Below are 21,046 nucleotides of genomic sequence, written 5' to 3' on the forward strand. Positions count from 1 at the left end.
TGTGTACAGCTCTGTGTTACCATGGAAGTGGAAGACGGGCCCTTTCTCAAGAGTTCCTGTGCTTTTCTGACCCTCTGATCTGCAAAAGAAAGTTTAGGGTTTTACCATCTCCACTTTTACCCCCCCAAAAAACCCGACCAAAAAAGGACATTCTCAGTCAGCAAGAATGGCTAGGAAACAGTCTGATGAGACTGGGAATTGGCATCCTGAGTTATGTTTCTGGTAGCTAAGGAGCCACACCCCTTGCTTTGTGTTAGCTTTTATTAGCTTTTTTTAATATATAATTACTCAGAGGGGTGTTGCTGTACTATGTTGCAATCCTTTTGCCTATAAATGCCTTTACACTAGAAAAACACTTTTTATAGCATTTACCTGTAAAAAAAGCACTTTGCAAACAAGGTATGATAATTATACTTAACGTACCTGTAATTATACTGATTGAATATACAAAACTGAGACACAGGCTAGGGAAGAGCTGATAGGAGAAGCTCATCACGCTGATCCCAGCGGCACTGTGCCATGGTTATGCATCCCAGTTCTCCTGCTCTCTTCCAAAAGTCAACCGTTACCTCCAGAGCCTGAGCAGGAACCGTCACACGTGCCACATTCACTTGAGCCCAAAACATTCAACACTGAAGCAGTAACTCTGAGATTCTAGGATTTTTTTTTTAATTAAACAAGTGTTAATGATGGAAAAGTCAAGTGAATCTTAACGCTGACTTGTGTCTGCTTGTAGTTAGTGGGACAGAAGAGCCTGTAGATTTGCCTGCCATGAAGTCTGTGGTGCAACCTCAGGGAAAAATTTTACAGAAGGAATTTAGCAGCATTACTTGAGTCTCCAGCAGATGCTGAGGAAAGGGAAACTGTTTTTTGGGAGTTCAGGGCCACAAGTGTATTATTTGGTTGCGTAAGAAAATATAGTTTAAACTATTCATTATTTAGTGAAGAAAAATCAGTGGCTTTGCTGCTGAGCACAAGTTTGTTTGTTGACCATCACATTTTTGCTGTCAGTTTCTCTAACATTTGCAGAAGAAAAAAGTTCACTTCAGTTTCTGCTCAGGTTGAGCTATAATCTTTGAATAAATGTTTTCTATTTCCCGTAGCACAATTCCATCATTAAATCAGAACCAGTATTCCAAAACTGAAGGCAAAATTCACCAGTTTTAAAAGATGTCAGCGCTAGCTATGTGCTTGCAGCCAGTAAATCAATTGCTTCCGAGCCGGAGCATATCGTACAGCGTGAGGCGTTGGATTTAAAGCCTTACATCCCAGCCCGCTGTCTGGGGAATGCTCCCAGGGTGAAAGACACCTTGAAGCAAGCGATAGCTTTTTCCATAGCTCATCAAAAACTTACAAAATCAGAGCTTGTTTTTATTCAAGAAACAGACCCTCACAAGTTTAGATTTCTGTTTTGCTGAGCAGAAGCCAAGAAGGGCTGTGATCTCTGAGAAGGCTCCGTTACACCCACGCACCGGTGAGGAAAGCAGAGGAATGGTGGGTCAGGCAAGGATGACTGCTGCCCTGTCCCTGCCCGAGGTGCTCATCCTTTCTCTTCTTCTTTTAACTTAACGGCCCTTTCCCTTCACCACCGGCAGTTTCTCAGCGGTTGGTTCAGTGTATTTGGAAGCATGGGTGTTTCTTAGGAAGCCATCTGGGTAGAGAAACTGGGGCTGCTGTCATAGCTGCAAGCACTGAAGCCAGGAGGGCTCAGAAACGGTCCCTGCTTCGCTATTTACCAAGACACAACTGAGTTATGCAAATTGCATGATCAAACAAATGTACGCTGCACGCTGCTTCCTTACGCGGAAGCGTGTCTGCAGGAAGCAGATCTGGCTACAGCAGCCGCACTCACCGACGGGTGCCTCTGCCCATTCTTTCAGGCAGGTCTTCCTCACATGCAGCTATCATGGGCCTTTGGATAACTTCTTCACATCTGACCTGATCAAGAATTTGTGTTTTACTTAATTCAGCTGTGGTTGAAAGCTGGGTTATTTGGGATTCTGCTGCTTTCAGAGCAAAACACTGAAGATTCAGCCATGGGAGACCCAGAACCAAGTGGTATGTGATGGCATTTGAAACAATCTTTTATAAGTGTTTGTAATGTAAGCTTTTGGGGCATGATATGACATATGACGCAGATCAGCCTGTGAGCCAGCTAGGAAATATGGGTGCTAGAAAAGAGCTGTAAGTTCCTCTAAATGGGGTTTCCACAAAGATCCCGACTGTTCAGTTCTCTAAGTCTCTCTGAGAGTTGAAGTTATTTGATGCATTTGCACTGGACATTGACTTACAAGAGGAGGGGATGCAAAGCCCCTTTTTCAGGAGGCAGAAGGTGCAGTGTTTTCTCTCAAGAGACTGGAAGTACGTAACGCTGGTACTTGCATATCATCAGCTCAAGTCCCTCTGACAAAAATTTGTGCCAAGTCCTTGTTCTCAAAGGTGATGACCTTAATTATGAACACAATCAGTTTGAATCAGAGTAACACTTACCAGTTGAGCATCTAAGAGGTCTGCATACCACGCGAGAGCACAAATCCCTCCCGCCAGCGCTGCATCTTAACAGGGGCCAATCCTTGGCGCTGAATTCAGAGGTGAAAAACTGTTGGTCTCTGTAATCAGGGAAACACAGCAAACAACATTAGTCCTTTCCCTGCTGTCACATTCAAATGCATCATTATCCTTGTAGCTAGAAAACCCTTTATTTCAGCTTGCCTTTCAGCCGTTGTGAAAATCAAAAACCATTAGCAGAGTTTCTATAGCTCACAGTCATAGACGGGGATAGTTAAAGGATGTCTCAGTGTTTTTGATAAACTGAATAAGCTGGGCTTGTTTCGAAACTGTATTGTGAGACTAGTTTTCTGCCCACCCTTGCCCTACAGAGCGCTTTTCTGCCTTCAGCAACAACCCCTTGTTAGAACGGACACGAACATCTAACGCGCTCGTCATCCAGCGTTGCGTGCGCAGGCACACGCAGAGCCTGCTTCTGCCCAATGTTCCCCTTTTCTATGCAGCCAGAGTTGCAGAGGTCCTCTTTCTGAAGCATTGCGTGTGAAGCTCGTGTTAGGCAACTACCCGTTGTGTCCATCTCTGCTTTTCAGGGCAGAGACTTCCAGCCGGGCGATATGGCATCCGTACCTAATTTGTGGACGCTCAGCTATATGCTGCAGTGGAAGCGTAACCATTTCTGAGGCCGCTTCGAGACTCTGTAATAAACAGCTGTCTGCCTTATTCGTTGGCCCACAGTCTTGGTCCCATCAGGCACTTTACCAGGAGAAATGATGATACAAGTCTGATCATTTAATAAACCCACCAAAAAGCAGGAAACTGTTTCTGAGATCCTTCTAGAAACAACCCTATACATCAATTAAAGATGTATTTTTGGGTTTGTCAGTGAAACAGTTTTTAACATGTGATGAAGGATCCCACCCAAAACGTGGCATGACCGTAAAAGTCAAATGCCCTTGAGAAATGCAGAGCGCCTTTTATCAACAAAATCTCACCTGTTAACAAGGTTTGACAGCTCTTTTGCAAAACCAAAATGACTGATATGAACGATTTTATTCAGTCCTATTTTTTAACCAAAAAGTGTCCCAGATTCATTTTTCTGTGGCTAATTGGGAGGTCCTTTTACTGCTTTCCAGTACTAGCAGCATCTGCTGTACTTCACTGTCAGAACATGGTAAGTTCCTCTTACCATCACTAACATTTCCTTATTCTTAATATTGAAGAAACAAGCAGCCAGAAGTTAATGTAGTTGTACTTTTCTTACTTAAAAAGCAAGGTTTATTAACTAAGAACTGCAGGGGGCTGCCATCTATCATGACAAATCTGTTTTACTAATATTTTCCTCTAAAGCTGGCAATCCCCTCACTTTTATTTTGCAAACTAATGCACCTGTGCTCAGTTTCTGCTGTCAGACATGTCAGAAATATTTGCAGTGTGCACGCCTTCTTTTTCAATGAATTGATGTATTAAGTGGAAATTCTCCTTCCCCCCCAGCATGTTTCATGAATCCCCTCATTAATACATACTGCTATTTAAGACATCCGACCTTGCTAGTATTTCCTGTCAGTTGTGGGTGATCGCACCTTTCGGTAGCGGTTCCAGCCTCCTCAAAAATTAGCCGATTTGTAAATTCAGTTTTTGCCAGGGCCTTTGTTCCACTGAAGTAGGAAGAGAAGATGAGAAATCAGTGACAGATGGGAAGCGGTCTTGGTTTTGCAAAAGCGTTGTCAAGGAACTTGGATTATTTTGTTCCAAAAATTTTGGTTTGTTATTCCTCAGATAGACGGCAGTGCTGATCTAGGCAGCTGGAGCATCGTCCTTTGCTGCTAGCCATAGCCAGAGTCTCACTGAGGGGTGTCTTGGTTAAAGGGGAAGGATTACACGGAGGAGTGGCAGATGACAATTTTAGAGTTTTCATACTTATTTGGCCTAATTTGGTTCGAACCACATTGAGGCTTAGCAAGCAGGGGATTTTACAAAGATGCTGCAAAGAAGCATGAGTCCTTTTATGCAGAAACAGGAGATTTGCCCTGGTGGAAAAATTCACATGTTGTGTTGCAAAGTGCAAAATTGAGCAGAGAGAAGAGGAAGGCGCTACCAGGAACAGGCGTGTGATACTGAGGTTTGGCCACGGTGCCATGCTGAATTAGGGTTTTAGACATTTACCTCATTTCACAGTAACTGCGGCTGAAAGGGAAGTAATGCTTCTGCTGAACGGCAGAACAAGAGTTTCTCCTGCTAAAAATACCCTTGACGCTCTGCACACCCACCACCGTGAGAGCTTGCTCTCCCCGTAACGGCAGAAAAGGCAGAGAAGAGCGGGGAGCTTCCCAGAAGGTAGATGACGCCGGTGAGATGACAGCTTGTCCACCCAAGGCGGGGGCAGAACTTCACACGACAGCTGGCCCGCGCCGGTGTGAGTGTTGGCCATGCAGAGATGCTCTCCTTTGGGACACAGGTCTAACGCCGACACTGGAAGGGGTTTCTGCTGGAATTGTCTAAAATGAGAAGAATAATACTGTACTTCAAGAAACATCAATGGTTTTTAATCTCCAGAAGTGTTCGTTTCTAGATCAGCCTTCCAGTTGTCATGGGGTTGTCCAGTAAGATAGCTGGTTTAAACTGAAGCGCCCATTTATAGATCAGGCTGCAGTCGCAGCTAATGGGCAAAGGACTGAGCTGGAGTCTCTTCCAGGCCTGTGGTCCTACATCCCAGTGCCGCAGCAGATGCTCTGCTACCTAGTCCTCACTGGTCAAGGCAAAGGATTTGAAAGACGAGTTAGTTTATGGATATTTCATCAGGATTTGAAAGGTGAGTTAGTTTATGGATACTGATGGGAGCCTCTGCAAGCCTGCCAGGCACAGGGGCTCCATTCTCCTTCCAGAACACAAAAATGTGTGCAGATGTTTACATATTTAGCAAGTGGGCAGTCAGGAGTACACGGTTCATCAGGAAGGGACATCTTGAGGGTGTCCAACAGACAGCTGACTCATGACAGCTGTGAACAATGAAGAGCAATACATTCAAGGCAATTAATTTCTTTGATGAGATACATATGAGGCACAGGAACCATTTGGCCCAGACCCGCACATGCTCAAAAACAACTCAAGAGATTTCAAATAGATGGGACAAATTGGTGCTGCTTCTGAACGAGAAGGGTATAGGGAAGCACATGTTTAAACTTGTGAGAATGCAGCTAACAACACCAGCTATGGCAAGGCTGGGGAAGCTTTTTATATCCAATTTTTCCACCTTCCTGCTTCCACAGTATTCCTTATAATATTATCTTATTGAGATGAAGCCAGACTTGTGAGAACCCAAGGTTCTTGCTTCTCTTATGGCACCTCACAATAGCTGCTTTCAAAAGCAGAACGTTTCATTTTGCCCATCACCAGCGCTACTCAAGTTGAGTCACTTCTTCCTGTTGTACAATCCTCTGCTAGGGGTAATGAGAAGTTAAAGCTGCCCATCTGCTCATGCAAAGCAACAGGAGTAGTTAGGGTCCAAATTAAATTAGCATGCCTTGGATTTGTTACGTCTTGGATTACGAATGACTTGCAGAGAAAAACAGGATGAGATGTTTGGTAAACTGTCCTTCTCGGGTCACTCAGGGTGAAACGTTGATCTATCACGATTAAGAAGGACAGGTGCTGTGTTCAGTCTGCAGTTCTCTCTTAGCATCATTGATGCTTTTAAATCCCTTCCCCAGGTCCCCCATGCATGGCAGGCCATTCCGAGCGGCTCCTTGCAGCTCCTTCAGACCTCGCTGGTTTATGGTAAAAAACCAAGCGTGTCTTCACACATTTCAGTGTCTCATTTCACTTTGGAGTAAAACATTCAGAAAACTTTTAAAGAACAAAGCCAGCATAAATATTAGTGATCTGCTCAGTAAAGGCAAGTAAGCTAGGAGAGTTCCCTGCTCATTTCTCGGTGCAGAAGGGAATGTAGCATCTGGCCCATGCTGCTCAGCACTGACTGAGTAGAGGCATGGCTTCAGTGTCCCACCCAGCCTTCTTCACAGTTTGTTCTGTTTTTACGCTGGTGATAGGGTTAGATCATGGTGGCTTGGATGCTGTAACTATACAGTTGTCAGAGCGCACTTTCGTTTGACACCAATCAAGGAGCTTTGTGGAACAAAATCCCTAATACTTCCCCATCTTTCTTTTAATTGTATGTCAAATCCTTTTTTTGCATTGTCTGACATCTTTATAGAGTAAAAAAAAAAATACAGACGTATATGTACATGCTCACAGTGTCCCTTATTACCAGTACAGAGAAGCTAGTCTTGTGCTCTTCTACACCATTTTGGCTGGAAGGGTGGAAGATGACCAGGATCATACCTCTCCCCCGGCAGATGCCCAGGAGCTGGGTCTTCCCCTGCGTGCTGGGAGTTTCCCAGAGTCATCGGCCTCTCCCAGAGGCAACGTGGCTCTGCAAGTCTGGGGTCAGCAGCGGCGCGATGCTGCTCACATAGCCTGCCACCTTGCTTAATGGCAGGCCAGCTCCTAATCAAAGTCTGACTTGAAAAAAGTCTGTATTTTTCAGGACTAGGACAAGGCCCAGGAGTAGCTACAACTAAATGAGACAAGCTGGCTTTTCTACAAAACATCATCTGAGAAACATTTGCAAGTACTTACTGCTCACTGTCAAAAACTCAACTATCAGTGAAGCAACTCTAGATTTAGGTCAACCACATCCTGTTTCCTGGATTGTCAAAAGGACAAAGAAGATTGAAGTTTTCTTTTGTTTTTACCAATTGTGCCCCGTTTCATATTTTAGAATGTTTTTCCTTTGGGTGTTTGTTCCCCCCCCCCAGCAACTTTCAGCCCCCAGCGACAAACGCATGACAGTGGAAAGTGAGACTAACAGCATCACTCACCCCATGTAAAATGCATGTGCTCGCCTCCACCCTGCTACATGTGCCACTGCGGGCAGAATACACTTAGACCTTACGGGGAGGCATGGCAGGAGTGTATTGCCCCTCAAGTGGGGACAAGCTCATTTCATACTTTGCACACCCAATAATTTATACCCGCTGGGGACTGAATGAGATGCGGGATTTCGTAATGTAGGTTATCACCATAAATCAGCATGTATAATATTGAGAAACGGTCCCTGCACATAAAACATTGCGACACACATGTGATGCGCAAGGAACGGGCAACTTCTGCAACGCAGCCCAGCCCGCACACCGCTGGACCGCGGCTATGCCTGCTGTTTTCTATCTGCACGTGGTTCTGCCGACCCAGGTTGTATGGCGTGCGCGTGGGTTTGATCGAGGCACGGGGCATGCCTTTGCATCCCTGTGAGCCTCTCCATCGGGTCTGCCAGCGCATCACCAGCACCAAACTAAGGACACTGGTGTGACTTCAGCTCAGAGTGGCTACGATAAAGGTTTCTGCATGGTTTTCGCAACTGATCCCGGGTCCGATCGAAAGCCCTAAAATCAGCTTTGGTGTCTCCCCTGGACATCTGCAGACCCATTTTCTGGGGGGTTCTGCCCAAGGAACCTCGATGAATTTACCTTTGCCAAAGTTTTCTTTTGAATCCCATCTCACCCTTGGCCTCACCTTGCCGTCCTTTGCCAGGCCATCACAGTTTGTCGCTTCCCTGTGAATCTGCGCAGGACAGCAGGGCTCGGCCATGCTCCCAGGCATCTCGGGAAACCATCCTGCTGACCCCAGGGAGCTTTGGGTCAGGCGCTCCAGCACAATGATTTCTTCTCCACCTCCAGGTCTCGACAATCAAGAGAGGACACCTGAAAATAGGAAGCGGTACAGTGAGATATTCCGGAGCTTGGATGCCATAGAAATCTCAATTGGAAATGCGTATGTAGAGAAAAGCGGGTGAACTAGTTTTCTGGGTCTTTGCAACCTTCATTTATTTATTTGTGTTCTTTTTCGCTCTACAGGACAGTTGATATGTTTGTTGGTGATGCTGACAGCACTGATGACACAGACCTGAGCACAGAACGAGAGGTAGTTCTGGTAGGCAAAGGAGGAGTCCATTTTATTAAAGAAATTACCGACATCCATTGCCAAGGCGCATGATTCTACGTTATTAACTTCTATGTTATTAAAATAATTTTTGGCTGATCATCAGAAAAAATAGTTACAGCTCTTAGTTGAATATACAGAAAAGAACTGTACAACACTTTGTTATAACAGTGATGAGGTGGCAACAGAGCAGCTAATATTTAGTGGAAACATTCAGGCATTTGCTGTTTGGATTTATATTTTTCTGGAAAAGGAGATGTGGAAATTGCTGGTTTAAGTTCCACGTGCTAAGAAAAAGATCAGGCAAGACAGCAAACACAAATACATTTGAGAGTCACGCATGAAAAAACTTTAAAATTTTGGCCTTAAGAAACAGAAGCCCTTTATAATAGAACTTAATGTTTTTCACTTGCTTTGGGCAATATGGGACTTTTGGGGATAATCAGCCTCATTTCATGTTTTCTCTATAAACAAAGGGGCTAGGGAACTTAATTTTTCTCTGACAGCCACTGTTCTCATGTAATCATATTATCCCATGAGCTAAACTTAAATAAAAATCAAATATTTTGTGATTTATAGTAAAATAAGAGCCACCAGCATTCATCCTTGCAGCCCTTTTCCAGCCTGATTTCTCTGTCGTGGCTAAACCACAACACTGCCTTAGCGATGCGTTTGCTCCGTGTTGCTGTCTGTGGCAGACTTTTACACCGTGCTACCTTCCCTCCATTGGATCTCAGGCTACTAGTTGAACTGCATGGGCTCGCTTAGCTGAGCAACGTGAGCACTCCAGCTGGCCTTTTTGAAAAACCCTCCCAGTTTCTTAATACTTGTTTTCCTTCACCATATTCTTTTTTTTTTTTTTCTCTCCTTTTCCCCACTCTCAGTTGAGCGAAAGTTTCTGCAAGAGCAAAACCAGTTCAGAGACGCAAGTGCAGGCAGACATAACAGGTAACTGCTAATTAAAAAATCAAAGAGGCGACATGAGAACAGTTGGTCAATCACCTGGCAATGGTCCTGGCAGGCTCCTAATGACACGGATGAATAATGCCAGTGTCTGTGCTGGCGTCGGTCTCGGGCTGATGCCCAACAAGGATGCGGATGCCTGTTTGACCTCGGTCATCCCACTGCTTCCTCCAGCGCACGGATCTTCCCCTGTTCATCCATTAACGTCCTGTTAAGGAGCTTCTCACAAGGTTTTGATTTCTAAATAATGAGACATCAATTTCCAAAGGTTTAAGATCAACGCAGTGTAACTTGGGATACTCCAAAGCATTTTGTTACCTGCTGGGAGGATTCTTACCAGCTCTGTACTTGTTGCTGGCATCATAAAACATAAACGTAAAATTGGTTTTTCTTCATATAAAGTCTCTATGAAGAAAAAAAAAAAATTCTAAGCTGCTTTCTCACAGATTCCAGCTTGAAACATGTTTAAATTTGCTCACTGCAGCATGACTGATCTGTCTTCAGTTCCGCCAAGGAACAAGAATCCTTCCTGCAACACCCCAGTAACACATTAGGTTCTTCACTTCTGGTTTTCAAAACAAATTAAATCTAAATATTTAATTAAAAGTGGAGGGCAGAGGAATATGCCTGTATAATTTGCCTGGAACTTGTGTGGTTCCGTGGGTGGGACAGCATGGGGTCACTGTGAAGTAGATCATAATGACACTGTTCAGTGAAAGAACTTTTTTATGGCTGTTACCCAAGTATTTCATAGCACCAACTCTTGGGACTCCAATTTTGCCACTCTTGGGGGAGCCTCTGCCTGTCAGCCAGAGCTGTTTCAAACCTGGATTTATTCTGTTGCAGCTCAGGAGGCAGATGAAATACTGATAAAATGTGAAGGTGGCATTGACGCAGCCCTCGAATATGCCAAAATGTGGTGTAAATACGTCAAAGAACTTCTCAGCTGGATTGAAAAACGTCTGAGTTACGGTGAGTCTGTGTGCAGAACCAGGTCGGAGTCTGTACGCTTTTTGATAGCTTTTTTCTTTTTTAAATCACAGCCAAGAACATACAGTTGCAAGCAAAAGCATACCCATGAGAAACTGGCCAAACACCAACCCTTTCAGTTGCTTTTGCCCAAAGATAAAGACACGGAGTTAGAATTTCATCCCTGAATGATCCTAATTGACTGGAATAACCTCTGGTTTTGACAAACGCACATCTGCAACCATGAATCTGGTGTCTACTCTGCCCTTTTACAGAGACTGAGTTTGCCAAAGGGATGGTGAAGATAGCAGAATCGGGACGAAATGCCATCTTCCAACAGGTATGGGACCTAGTGACGTTCCTGTTCCACTGCACAGGGTCCCCTTTTGGAGAGCGAGCAAACGTGAGGCTGTCTGCACACACGAGCTGCTTGTAGAGTCCAGCTTAAATCCTACAGCAAATATGCCTCCAAAATCCTTCCTGAAACTCTCAGTATTGGACCAGTTCCTTTTTTCTTCTATTTGCTTATAACACAGTGATTTTTTGGAAAATTAGATAGAAGGATGAACTGGCAAGAATTTGGTACAATACTGCCCAGCGTAAAAGCTCTTCTGCTTCCAGCATCCTGCTTTGTTGTCCGAAATACCCATCCTGCCATTTAACCAGTGTAGACACTCTCGCCTTTCTGTAGTAGCTCTTGGTCATAGCTGCCAAAAGCTCCTAAATTTAGGAAAGCTGCAGTGATTATCTATCATTTTATATTTGCTTTTTTCGGTTTCTGCAGTACAGCATGCCTCTTCAGGCACTCTATACAATGGTCCTGGAACATGACATAAAGGTTGGAAATTCAGCGAGTGAGACTGTAGGATTGCTCCAACAGAAGGAATTCTACCAGGTACTGTATTTCTGTGGGGGCTAGACAGCTTTGCTGGAAGGTTAGATGAGAGCATGACAGAGACCTAACAGAAGTGATTTATCCTGGTCTGAGTGGGCGGAGGGGAAGAGAAAAGGAAACGCACACCAAGTTTACAGGAAAGAGAGGCATCTTGCAAGGTTTGCTTTCTAATGTCATGCCCTCGTCTGTCAGATACCGTTTCGTACCTCAGGAGGAACTGTTGCTGTCCTAACTATTATTCCTCTGCAGCCTCTCTCAGCCAAGAAGAATGAAATTGAGAAATGGAGGAAAGAATTCAAAGATCAGTGGACAAAGGAGAAAAAGAGAATGGTAAGAGGCCAAAAAGATGGGCCTGACCTATATGCCAGGCACAGCTCAAAACACTGAAAACAAATATTTATGAACCAGTGGTAACTAAATAATGTGATATGCATCCTGCTATTGAATAAAAGAACTTTTCTGAAGTGATAGCAGCATTCCTGTGCCACCTTGCCTGTGCTACCCGCTAGATCCCATCACCTCCTGTCACCTGCAGAGCGAGGAGGCAGTTTGGGTTTGCACGCACCGGCCCAAGGCTGTCTTCAGCAGAGAGGGATCCCCCGCAAAGGCAGGCTCTGCGCCTGCGACTCCTCGCAAAAACCCAGCTGCACGCGCTCTGCTAGCGCTTCGCCATCAGCCCTCTTCTCCAGGGTGCCCTGCTGGGGAGGAAGACGCTCCTGAGCGCCTTGCAGAAATGATCCAGGACAGCTGGGTCTCCACTCAGCTGTAGAGGAAACCCAGGGGCTCCTTTAGAGCTCCTGAACTCTGGGAGGAGGGGGACAAAGGATGGTGATGTATATCGATATGTATTGAGTGATAATATCCGCTTGAACCAAGAGACAGGTGCTTTGCGTATAAGCAGAGTACTGCTGTGACTTGTTCCTCCCGCGAAGCCTCACCGGGCTTCCTAAAACCCGTTCCTTTTCCCATTCAAGAATGAATCCTTGTCATCCCTGCGCAAGTCCCGCTTGCAATACATACAGCGCTGCGAGGAGCTGGAGAAAGCAAAGCACCTGAGCGCCAAGGCGGAGGACGAATACCAGAGCGCAGCCATCACCAACCCCAGCAGCGCCAGCAAGCAGCTGGAGAAGCGACGCCGTTCTTGCGAGGAGGCACAAGCCAAGGTGATGAGTTCAAACCAGGCTGTTGGTATTCGCAGCCGGCCCGTGCACCGCGTTACGGCTTCTTCCCACCCATCCTGGTGACCTTCTCCTCCTTTGCTCCGTTTCTGGTCACGCACAGGTTCAGGAAACAGAAGCTTTATACAAGATGTGCATTGGCGACGCCAACTTTCGTCGACAAGAACTGGAGAAAGTACGAGCACGGATCGTCTCCCATATTCGGAAGCTCATTTACCAAGGGGATGAGGTGCTGATGTGGGTATGTGTAGTCTTATAATTTCTCGTCTAATCCTCATTTCAGGGAAACTGCTGTTTGGGATAAGACCCTGGGGGCTCTTCACCATTTCACTGTTGAACCACCCTATAGCCGACCATTCTCAAGCAGTTGAAATTAGGAGTGCTCCGGACATTGCTTTGCTACCAATAATTGTCAGATACATAAGCATATTTTCAGTCTTGCTTTGAGGACCCAGATATCCATAGAAAAGGTCTAGAGGGGGAAAAAAAAAGAACAAACCCAAGCAATAATGGCAAATAGTTTTTATCCAACCTGTTAAGTAGAACTATCATTAAGTAGAAGTGGAGGTAACTGCATTTGGGTAATGAAAAACTGAAGACTGGTGAACTACTGTGAGATGCAAGGGAGAAAAAAGCACCTGGGCTTTGACTAGCAATGATTATTTTCTTTTTCTTTCCCTGTGAGGTCACTTTAAGGATGTTTAAGCAGCGGCAGACTCAGTCAGAACAGATTCCAGTGGGATACCAGTACCTGTCTGATGTCTGCAAGCCATACAAAGCAGGGGAGAAGTACCTGGAGTTCATTCAGGCTCTGCAGAAGACAGACATCCATATGGAAGTGTTTGAGTTCGAGCCACATGCTTCTGGAGGGCAGAGGTAAAAAAAAAACCTGGAAAACTTACATCCTAGCTGAAAGGAGAGAAAGAGTGCACAGAGCAAAAAGGATGTTTAAATCTCTATGAAGTCACTAGCAACGCTGCATGCAGTGTTGCAATTGCTAATCTCAGAAAAGCCCACTGCCTCAGATGTGAGTATCTTTTCCCTCTGCATAGCTGCATTAATGAAGAACAGGTCTCCAAAGATGCGCTTGGTTCCTTCTGCTGAGCATGGGACCAACATCAGTAAAAGCAGGGCAGCAGTTTCGTACCACGTTCGATATTTCTATCATTTGCCAAAGATTTGGATTGCTCTTTTCTCACGTGGGTGCTGTCTGATTTCTAAATTTTTCCGGTGGATAGAAAAGGTGAAATTACATTGAAAAAATTTGTTTTCCTAGTTTTGAGCAGGTGTTTATTATAGTCTCCTTGCAAACTCAGCTTATACCTGTAAGCTGCCCGAAACAGATGCTTTGTCTCAGGTACCCATAAGGCACCTCCGTGGCACAATATTGCCCATTGTCCTTCACTGCTGGAAAATTGTTTGCACCCCCTTCTCAGGTCCCCTCCCAGCGGCAAAAAGAAGATGGCACTGCATTACACAGGGCCCTCTTCCGCAGCAAAGGATGGGAGCACTCCAGAAGATACATCCAGAAAGCAGTTCTCCACAAACGGTGAACAGAGTAGGTTGAATTTAATAAAGATGACCCAACTTTCTCTTGAGTCACTGTAGTTTACTTTAGATTCGTAGCCAAAGAGGTGGGAGAGGTTCTCAAGTCCTTAGGGCAGTGCGTAAAGCTTTGCTCAGACTGTGAGAAGAGACTGACAAGTATTTATGGATTTTCTTGGGAGGTTGGTTTGGACTTCCACCCTGTGTTGAAGTATCCCAAGGGCACTCGGGATGGTCTTTCACCGTATCCACCTTTCGTAGGTGCAAACAAATCCCTCTGCAGTGACACAGAAAGCCTCGGTGGGAGTTGTGAATCCCGATCCCTGGACTCTCCCAGTTCTAGCCCAGGTGAGAGCCCTAGAAATTCTTGTCTAGTATTGCCCAAAACGGGAATAAAGTTCACACTGACCCACTCTGTGCATCATGAGGACAAGAACAGCTGTTTATATTTTCTCTCTTCTCAAGGAAACTCTAACAGGAAATTGTTGAAAGCTCCATCCACTGGCACCATGTCCTCCTCAGATGATTTTGAAGAGAGAGATTCCTTGCAAACCTTTGAAAATGGTGAGCCAAACACATATTTGACTCACTAGGTGGAAACTGTGCTTATGTATCGGTTCCTTTTCATGCTTTAAAGCTGTTTTTGCAGAAAACGGCACATCCCAGCAGCAGTTTAAGAACATCCTCCTCTCCAGCGCAGCACAGACCCACCGGCTCTGGAAGCTGCGAGGGCCATCCAAGTGCAGGGAGTGCGACACCTTCATGGTCAGCGGCTTTGAGTGCGAGGAGGTGAGGGCTAGGATGCCTTGCGTGGGAGCCTGGGGCAACCATCGTCTCGCTGAAGGTCTGCGGGAATGAGGGGCCCCTCTGCAAAGTTCTGTGCTTTTTCTCTCTCTCTGTTACACAAAGCGCAGTTTTCTGTCCTTGAGTTAAGCCATCAGCTTCCACTTGCCTGAAACAACCCTGTTGGGGTTGGTGGGACTTTGGTGGTTGAGGGAACAAGAGAAGTCCTCCAAGTTCAGCCGCTGCTGCAGTGCTGTGCACCACAACCAGACCATAACTCGCATCAGTTCTGCTGTTTCAGTGCTGCCTGACCTGCCACAAGAAGTGTCTCGAGAACCTGCTCATCACCTGCGGACACAAGAAGTTGCCCAACCGAGTACCTCTTTTTGGCATTGACTTCACACAAGTTCCTCGAGATTTCCCAGAGGAAGTTCCCTTCATAGTGGTGAAATGCACCTCGGAAATTGAAGCCCGTGCCCTCGGGGTGCAGGTGAGTAGTAAGTTATTCTCACTGTGGTCTTCTCTGCTCTGCGTCCGAAAGTCCTGACCTCTCCCTCTCTGAACCACGCAGGGGATCTATCGGATAAGCGGATCCAAAGCCCGGGTGGAAAAGCTGTGCCAGGCGTTCGAGAATGGACGGAGCCTGGTGGAGCTCTCCGAGCACTCCCCCCACGACATCACTGGGGTCCTGAAGCATTTCCTGAAGGAAGTGGGTACCAAATCTCTGCCGGGAGACCAGGCCTCAGACGACCATATTCCTTGGTGCCAGATCAGCAGGATGAAGTAACACGCTGTTTTCTTCCCCCTCACTGCAGCTTTCGGCGCCAGTGCTGCTGTCCCAGCTCTATAACGATCTCATTGCACTTGCCAAAGATTTGCAAAAACCTGGGGAAGAAAAGTTGGACTGCGCAGGCTTCCTTTCCGACCCCATCCAGAGCATGAAGGACTTGCTGAGCAAACTGCCTGGAAGTAACTACAACACTCTGCGGCACCTTATCGCGCACCTGTACAGGTGAGGAGTGTGCTGGTTGTCAGGCTGGTTAGTGCCAGGTCTGACCACAGGAGATCCCTGTTGAGACCTCGCAGCCAGAGGAGTGGCTAGCTCAGCACCACATGTGTATGAGAACATCTGGGCTTCCCTGACCTGACAGAGGGCTGATCTAGAGCCAAGCAGGCAGCTGTGAGGAGGGTAAAAAATTCATTCATGGAAAGGACCATCTTGCAGGAATTAGGAGACAGTCTTAATGACCAAGAAGGACCAGAAGGTCCTCGCTGATAATGCTTCATAGCTCAAGTGTAGAGCAAGAGGTTCAAGGAATGACACGAACCAAGCCCCCTTCACCCAGCTCTGAACGCAGGTCTCAAGAAACAGCCACTCATTAGGGCTGCACCATCCAGGCAACTTCCGAGATATTTTTCTCTGGAGTTTCCCTGTGCGGACCAGAGCTCTGCTCCCCAAAAAAGATGGGGGTTCTCTCTCTACTAGGAAACAGGGGGTTTTGTGCATTCCGTCTGTGTACTCAGTGCATTCGAGTCGACAGCTGGGAAGCCCCTAACAGTCCTGTTTCCCTTTCCCAGGGTGGCAGAGAAATACGAAGAGAACAAGATGTCCCCAAACAACCTGGGCATAGTATTTGGGCCAACTCTGATCCGGCCAGGCTCAGGGAGCGATGTCTCAATGTCATGCCTTGTTGACTCTGGGTATCAAGCCCAGATTGTGGAGTTTCTCATTCAGAACTACGAAAAGGTGTTTGGGATGGATGACCTGCCTTCATCCTTATCCCTTGGATGTGACAATCCTTCGCAAGAAGCATCGGCAGAAAAGGATGAAGGACCTCAGAGCCCAAACCCAGTCCAGAATATAACTCTAGAGGTAGAGCTCCCAGACACTGAGCTGGGCTTACTCACCCTGCTGTAGAGACAGAAAGGTGAACTAGCAATTAAAGAAAACTTTTTTCACAGAAAAAAACATTTGCTATCAGAGGGTTCTTCCAAGAGGAAGGAGCAGGGACCCTGTTGTACATGGAGTGGGAGAAACAGAAAAAATGATGAGCTACAGATCACTCAGCAGCTTCTCAGACCAATCTGGATGGTTTTGCTCCATGTTTTAGATCCCAGTCATTCTGAAAAATTGTGGGGTTCTCCATGCTAAATTGCTTGGGACACTGCTGTTTCTCTCTGTAAACAGCTCTACAACTTTGGAAGCAGCTACGTTCATTTAAGACCCAGCAATCCCCCAGTACAGCCATACAGGGCTCTGCTGCATCCCTGGGCAGTGGCCATGGACCCTGCTTTTTCCACCTCCTGCTACAGAGCATTCCGTGTTCTTCCCAAGCTTCACAGCTCTTTCACAGCACTTTAAAAACACAAATAGGCATAGCATCCCTGAGCTGGGACATGGTGTTTTTTTTCCTTTTCATAGTTGCTTGGTGAGCAAGAAAGAAGAAGTTACTTTCCTAAAGTTAAGCCAAAGGGAGCGAGATCCAGGTTCAGGGATCCGCTGCTTCCTGCTTTTGAGCCATGGGTGCTTACGTGCAAGACTCTGTCTGCAGTGACCATATCCATGGCTGACATACAGTAACACTGCTTTCTCTACACGTCCAGTTCACTGAGGAAGCAGAACTTAGAACAACTATGATAACAGTTGAAATAAAATCACCAGGGTAGACACAATTCAATTCTTGTGTGCAGAAATCCTACAGGATTAATAAACCTTCACAGAAAGAACTTTGAGATGCACACAACTATTGCTTTTGACTACTTTCAAAGCCATTTTTACCCACTTCTGCAGTGTGACTGAATTCCACAGGAGACATCACAAACATTTGAAAAGAGGAGTTGCTTCTAAGGGTACTCTCATTTTGCCATTAATAAAGCTGACCTCTGGAGCCCTGCCCAGGTGACCTGATCCTCACGCAAACTCACACTGGTTCCATACAAACCACGACTCCCAGGCACTCCCATGTCCTTCACTCATCCTCCCATTTGCACTTGACAATAATTACTGAGTTACAGCTAACGGCTTGGTTTCTGATGTTTCCCCTTTTTATTCTGAAATGGGCTACTTTGGCGTCCCACAGGAATCTGTCTCAGCACACTGCTGCTCTGCAGAACACAGTGGCTGCTTTCTGCAGCGAGTTTTGTGGCAGTTGCGGCACAGATGCTGGAGCTGGCGGGTCTTGAACCATCATTTGCTCTCATGGCCCTGCCCTGTGACCTTCTGCAAGTTCCCTCCCCATTCCACTAGATAATCTAAGAGAAATCAAGGCATTTTCAGCTCAAGTCATACCCGTCTCTAACAGCTTTTGGGGTGAAGTGGGAGTTGACAGTATCTTCATGTCAAGTAAGAGTCCTGTATAAACACTCACGGCTTTTTCCAACAGAATTTCTCCTCCAAGCATGGTTTAAATGTGGACTCTGTCTCTGATAACTCGTCTTCTAGGGATGGCATCAATGAGCTGACTCTGGAGGGAGCCCACAGCCCGTTAAGCGCAGATGCCCTAGGTAAATGAAGTGGTGATCGTGATGCTCTTACAGGTTGTCTCATGCCGTGTTCGCTGGTGTTCACACCTTCTGCCTGCCTCTACATTACACAGCAGAGGAAGCACAGCTGGGCCCTCTGCGGCATCGCTGCTTGGTCTTGATGCAGATAACCTATTGCAGAGCAACCGCCACCTCGCTCGCATGACAGCGCAAGCACGTTTTCCGCTGCTCTCAGGAAGGGCTTTTTCCTGCTGCTGCCTCAGCTCTCGGGCCCACAGGCACCTACCAGCATTCCTGGCTTTAATGCATCGAGGACAGCCTTAAGAATATAAGCCTGATTGATGTCTTATACTTCTTTAAATGCGTACCTTGTGATTGCTCCTGATTAAAGAAGCTGTTAGAGGGATGCCTTTTAGCCTGTTAATGCAGGAGGGTTTTCAATCTCCTTTCTAACAGGAAAAGAAGTCATCAGCCGACACTGTTTGCTGTAGTAACCTTGTCTCACTATTCTAAGATAACTGTCTAATTTTTTGTTCAGAGATGAATTCAAGTATTGCCTCTGAGCTGGAGGACCTGGAGGACTCTGTGCAGGAAGAGACAGACAGTGCTTTGGACACGGTCCTAGGGACCCAGCCCAGATGCCATTTCAGCCGACAGCCTGTAAAATATATTCGAACCCAGGCAAAAACAAAACCAGTCATTCCCAAGTCTTCCAGTCTGCCCTTGAGGACTACTTTAGCCAACGTGGCAACGGGGTCTGGTGCAGAAGGCAACCCTACCAACAGCAGCTCCACAGCAAAGAACGTACTGGAGGAGAGCACCAGGAGCAGGAGCAGCTCGACCGACACAAGCACACTCAAGCAGCGCCCAGGAGGGAGACAGCAGCTCAAACATTTTGAGATCACACAGGAAACTGCCAGGATTGTCTCAAAGTTTAAAGTTGATAACACTTCTGTGTCCCCTGAACCTTCTCGGGAGAGTGCAGGAAGTACTGGGAAAGCAGAGGACCCCAGCCCCGGGACATACTTATAGAAAAACCCCAAGGGTAACGGTTAATAGCAACAGTTAATAGCAACAATAGGGAGAGAGGACTGAAATCCCACCCTGCTGAGGAGAACAACATCCTATTTGTATTTACGGTGCAGGCTGGAGAAGAGGCTCTTGCTGTGAACTACCTGGCAGGCTTTTGGCTAACCCAGGACTTGCTTTTTATTCGTTAACAAACCCCTATGAGTGATTAGAAGCAAGCCCATGGCTCTTCCTCTGGAACATGCCCTGCTTAGCATGAAGGACAATGCAAGAAGTAGAGGAAACACAGATTGCCTGGCTAGAAAGGAGACAACTGAAACCCAGTTTCAGTTAAACTGAAACCCTCCCTGAAACTCAGGAAGGAGACAACTGAAATATAGGACCCTGGACAGAAAATGTACCCAAGCGGTCATTTTCTAGCAGCTGCAACAAGCACCGATTTTTGACGTTTTTGTTTCACGGCATTTTGAGTGTAATTCACTTTTTGAATGTAATAGAACAGGATACATGGGCAAAGCTCATGTACTCTGGAGTCTTCTGCTTACACTGCTGGAGCTTCAGTTTGCTAGTCAGCACAAAGCCATTCTGTAAAATGAAAAGATACTTGCCGTGCTCTGAGCCGGACCCCATTTCTCCAGAACATTAATTCTATTTCCCTCTAAGCACGGTGAGCTTCTGCAATACTTCCACGTGAAGTTGCTGCTGTTGTGAAGGCAGCAGAGCCCTGAACCCTCAGCAGAAAAGATTTCTGGTGTCTAAGACCAGGTTGCTCTGACTTGCTGGGTCTCCGTCTCGCCCGCACGTGGGTTACCCCAACGCTCCTTTCTGCTCCCTGCAGTGGATTTTCTGTCCACCAAATTTTAGTATGAGGACAGAGAGGAAGAGCTCTGTCCTATAGTGCCATCTCGTGACGCGTGCACGGGCAAGACAGGCTCTCAGTACTGCTCACCCCCGGGACAGCTTTGCATTATAGGAGGGCAGTGTTACAGATTTCCTTGGTGTTCGGTTGTGTATACAGCATGAAATTCAGATGACAGCATAAAAAACTCGGTGCTACAGCAGATTTCAGTGATTACCATCCACTGCAAAGACACTTAGGAGACATACGAAGTGCTGGAGCTAGATGCTAAGAGAAAACATTACACTTTCCCCAAACAGCTCAAGAGATTAAACAATGTACTTCACAACTTTCTTTTGTCACAGGAGCAAAACAAAGTTGTAAAAGAAATGCTAAGGATCTATTATTAGTATTTGTACAGTTCAGGCTAAAGAGAGTTTGCATCTCTGGAGCAATGTGTATTTGTTAATATAGTGCTTTGAATCCTTGAATACTAAATTATCTTTTACTGTAGAATTTCTGTAATAAATTACTGGGTGCTTTATTATAAGCTTCTCCTGTATTTGTTACCTGCAAATAGGAAAGCCTTAAGTAAACACTTACTGGACTATTATTAACAGTGACAAGTGCACTCGGGTCACTATAAAACAAAGGTAATGCTTGCCCACAAGAATTTATAATTTGAGGAACCAGCAGAGCAGAATAATATCCCTGGTAAAAACCCTGGTTTCCTTTTCCTGCTGCACGCTTAAATAGTTAAATAGGAGACTCATTCTATGCATCAGAAGCGTTAGGGGCTTGTACAGTACAGCTCCTGCCATCCACCTCTGCCCTCCACTTTTCCTTCCAGCAGTCCTATAC

General features: G+C 46.0%; 1 protein-coding gene across 1 annotated transcript; it reads left to right on the top strand.

Moving 5' to 3' along the window:
* The first annotated feature begins 2,036 nt into the window (after positions 1–2,036).
* GMIP (GEM interacting protein) lies at positions 2,037–19,350 on the top strand. Its single transcript, XM_010290077.1, has 21 exons — positions 2,037–2,058; positions 8,241–8,334; positions 8,418–8,493; positions 9,387–9,450; positions 10,312–10,437; positions 10,710–10,774; positions 11,219–11,329; positions 11,579–11,659; positions 12,304–12,492; positions 12,611–12,748; positions 13,193–13,383; positions 13,944–14,065; positions 14,314–14,400; positions 14,518–14,616; positions 14,702–14,841; positions 15,137–15,325; positions 15,407–15,544; positions 15,651–15,847; positions 16,414–16,708; positions 18,219–18,332; positions 18,859–19,350. Exons 1-21 carry the CDS (start codon positions 2,037–2,039, stop codon positions 19,348–19,350), a joined length of 3,030 nt encoding a protein of 1,009 aa, XP_010288379.1.
* The last annotated feature ends 1,696 nt before the right edge of the window (positions 19,351–21,046 follow it).

This window comes from Phaethon lepturus, unplaced genomic scaffold (genome assembly GCF_000687285.1).
Source record: "Phaethon lepturus isolate BGI_N335 unplaced genomic scaffold, ASM68728v1 scaffold28196, whole genome shotgun sequence".
Taxonomy (NCBI): Eukaryota; Metazoa; Chordata; class Aves; order Phaethontiformes; family Phaethontidae; genus Phaethon; species Phaethon lepturus.

Excerpts from the sequence above, each read along its gene's own strand:
- GMIP (XM_010290077.1), top strand. The coding sequence starts at position 2,037 with ATGGGAGACCCAGAACCAAGTG. Across the intron at positions 8,335-8,417 it reads GAAATCTCAATTGGAAATGC|GACAGTTGATATGTTTGTTG; the intron begins GTATGTAGAGAA and ends TTCGCTCTACAG. Across the intron at positions 12,493-12,610 it reads GCGAGGAGGCACAAGCCAAG|GTTCAGGAAACAGAAGCTTT; the intron begins GTGATGAGTTCA and ends GGTCACGCACAG.